Source organism: Carlito syrichta, unplaced genomic scaffold (assembly GCF_000164805.1).
Source record: "Carlito syrichta isolate Samal-C Ts95f unplaced genomic scaffold, Tarsius_syrichta-2.0.1 Scaffold123267, whole genome shotgun sequence".
NCBI classification, from domain to species: domain Eukaryota; kingdom Metazoa; phylum Chordata; class Mammalia; order Primates; family Tarsiidae; genus Carlito; species Carlito syrichta.
In genome coordinates, this window is record NW_007067363.1 from 1 (window position 1) to 2,046 (window position 2,046).

General features: G+C 56.6%; 1 protein-coding gene across 1 annotated transcript; it reads left to right on the forward strand.

The window, feature by feature from the left end:
* Positions 1-873: 873 nt before the first annotated feature.
* On the forward strand, positions 874-1,277 carry LOC103249632 (speriolin-like). The gene has a single exon (XM_008048247.1). The coding sequence runs from the start codon at positions 951-953 to the stop codon at positions 1,203-1,205; it is 255 nt and encodes an 84-aa protein (XP_008046438.1). The 5' UTR covers positions 874-950; the 3' UTR covers positions 1,206-1,277.
* The last annotated feature ends 769 nt before the right edge of the window (positions 1,278-2,046 follow it).

Consider the following 2,046-nt stretch of genomic DNA (forward strand, 5'->3'; position numbering starts at 1 on the left):
AAAAAAAAAAAAAGAAAGAAAGAAAGAAAGAAAATACAGGGCCCTTGTTTAAAACTCAGTAAAAACTTCAGGATGGTGACAGCAGAGCATTAAGCTGGGAACAGGGCTTTACATGTCTGCCCAGGTCACATGCCCAGGAGGCAGTGGCAGGCGGGGAGAAAGGTGGTGCTGTCTTTAAGATGAGATGCTGCAGGACATAGTCATTGCCTGGCTGGAGGGATGCAGGCCATTAGGAAGTGAGTGGAGACTGACACAGATGTGCCGATCCCCAGGTCTGGACCTTGGGAGCAGGTAGGTGGGGGGGGACGGGACCCTCAGTGCTGAGGTCAACAGCACATGGCTGAGATTCAGTCAGTTCAGTGTTGGGGATAAAAGGAAGTCTCACAGGGGATACACAGGCCAGAAGGTGCTGAAGATGGAGCCCAGGATAATGAAGAAGGGGCCTCCATGCGGCAGAGAAGGAGCAGGGAAGGGAGCCAGGAGGCCTGGGAAAGACCCTGAAACTCCTAGACCAGGCAACCCTGGAGGCTTTAGGAGTCCCACGCTCCCTGTCCTCAGTCTCTGGTGGCCTCGGTCCATTTCCAAATTCCTGGAGGTGGATGAAGCAGATGTCAAGGATGGAGTGTCCTCTTCCTCTCCTGTGGCTAAGGCCCCATTGGGGGACTTTGGGGAACTACTTGCCCTACCTAAGTTAGGCCTTGGGGACCTTTCCATCAGGCTCTGCTCACTGGGGTCTTCTATCCCAGGACACCTCTATCTGCACCCCTTTGATCACAGTCCTCCTGCAGCCTCGTGTGCCCCTTAGTCTTTCCGTTGCCTGCCGGTGTGGGGGAGGTATGGGGCAGGAGGGTCCCTGATGACCGCTCTCCCCACAGGCCTCCCTGAACCCCAGTGACCACAAGCTGGACGAAGAGCTATGCCAGACGCTCACACAGCGCTACGTGAGCATCATGAACAGACTGCATAGTCTGGGCTATAATGGACAGGTGCACCCTGCACTGACAGAGCAGCTGGTAAATGCCTACGGCATCCTTCGCGAGCGGCCTGAGCTGGCAGCCTCTGAGGGCGGGTCCTACACGGTGGATTTCCTGCAGCGAGTGCTGGTAGAGACCGTGCACCCCAGCATGCTCGCGGATGCATTGCTGCTGCTCTCCTGCCTCAACCAGCTGGCACACGACGATGGCAAGCCCATGTTCATCTGGTGACACTGGTACCCGGCTGGCCCAGGCTTGCTCTGCCCCATACCCCTGTGCACCACTATTAAAGCTTCCCACAGATGCTGGCCACTGCATCCATGCCAGCACTCCTCTGTGGTGGCTCACTGGGCCATTGCTCCACACCCCTTCAGTCCTGACTGCCCTGGAAGTCCACGCCCATCCTGGGGCCTAGAGACCAAGGCCTATCAGCTATCTGGCTGGGGTGAAGGTTAGTCTGAAGGCCCCCAAGCTCCCCTCACTTGGCTCTGGGAGCAGCAGGAGCTCCTGAGACTTGGAGCAGGAATCAGGATGGAGTGGAGTAGTTAGGGAAGGGCTGTAGCTCTGTGCCAGCAGCAGCCTTGAGTGGCACAGAGCTGGAAGCTCAGTGCCAAACCAAAAGCAGAGGTGGGAGGAGACAAGGATGTGAGTATGCTCGTTCTTCCCTCCATACTAGACAGAGGTTGGGGGAGGGGGTCTTCCGGATCTTGAAGAGAGTGGGGCATCAGAGGAAAGAGAGCCAGGAGAAAGCAACCTCACCCAAACCCAGGCATGGGGCAACCCAGAAAAATGGCAGCCCCTTCCCAAGACACCCAGGGTCCAGGAAAAAGAGGTTCACTCCACAAGGTCCCAGAGACCTGGGGTGGGGAATTCAGGGGAGGAGCATGGCGGGATAGGGTAGCAGAAGGTGCAATGGGGGTAGGATGGGGTGCTGGGAGGTAATCTGTAGACTGTGATAGGAAGGGCTTGTAGATAGTGCAGGAAGCTAAGGGGTGTCGGCCAGGACAGGCTGGTCCTGAAGAGGAAGTGCATGAGGAGAAGGGCAATGTGGGCCTAAAAGTGAAAAAGGAGA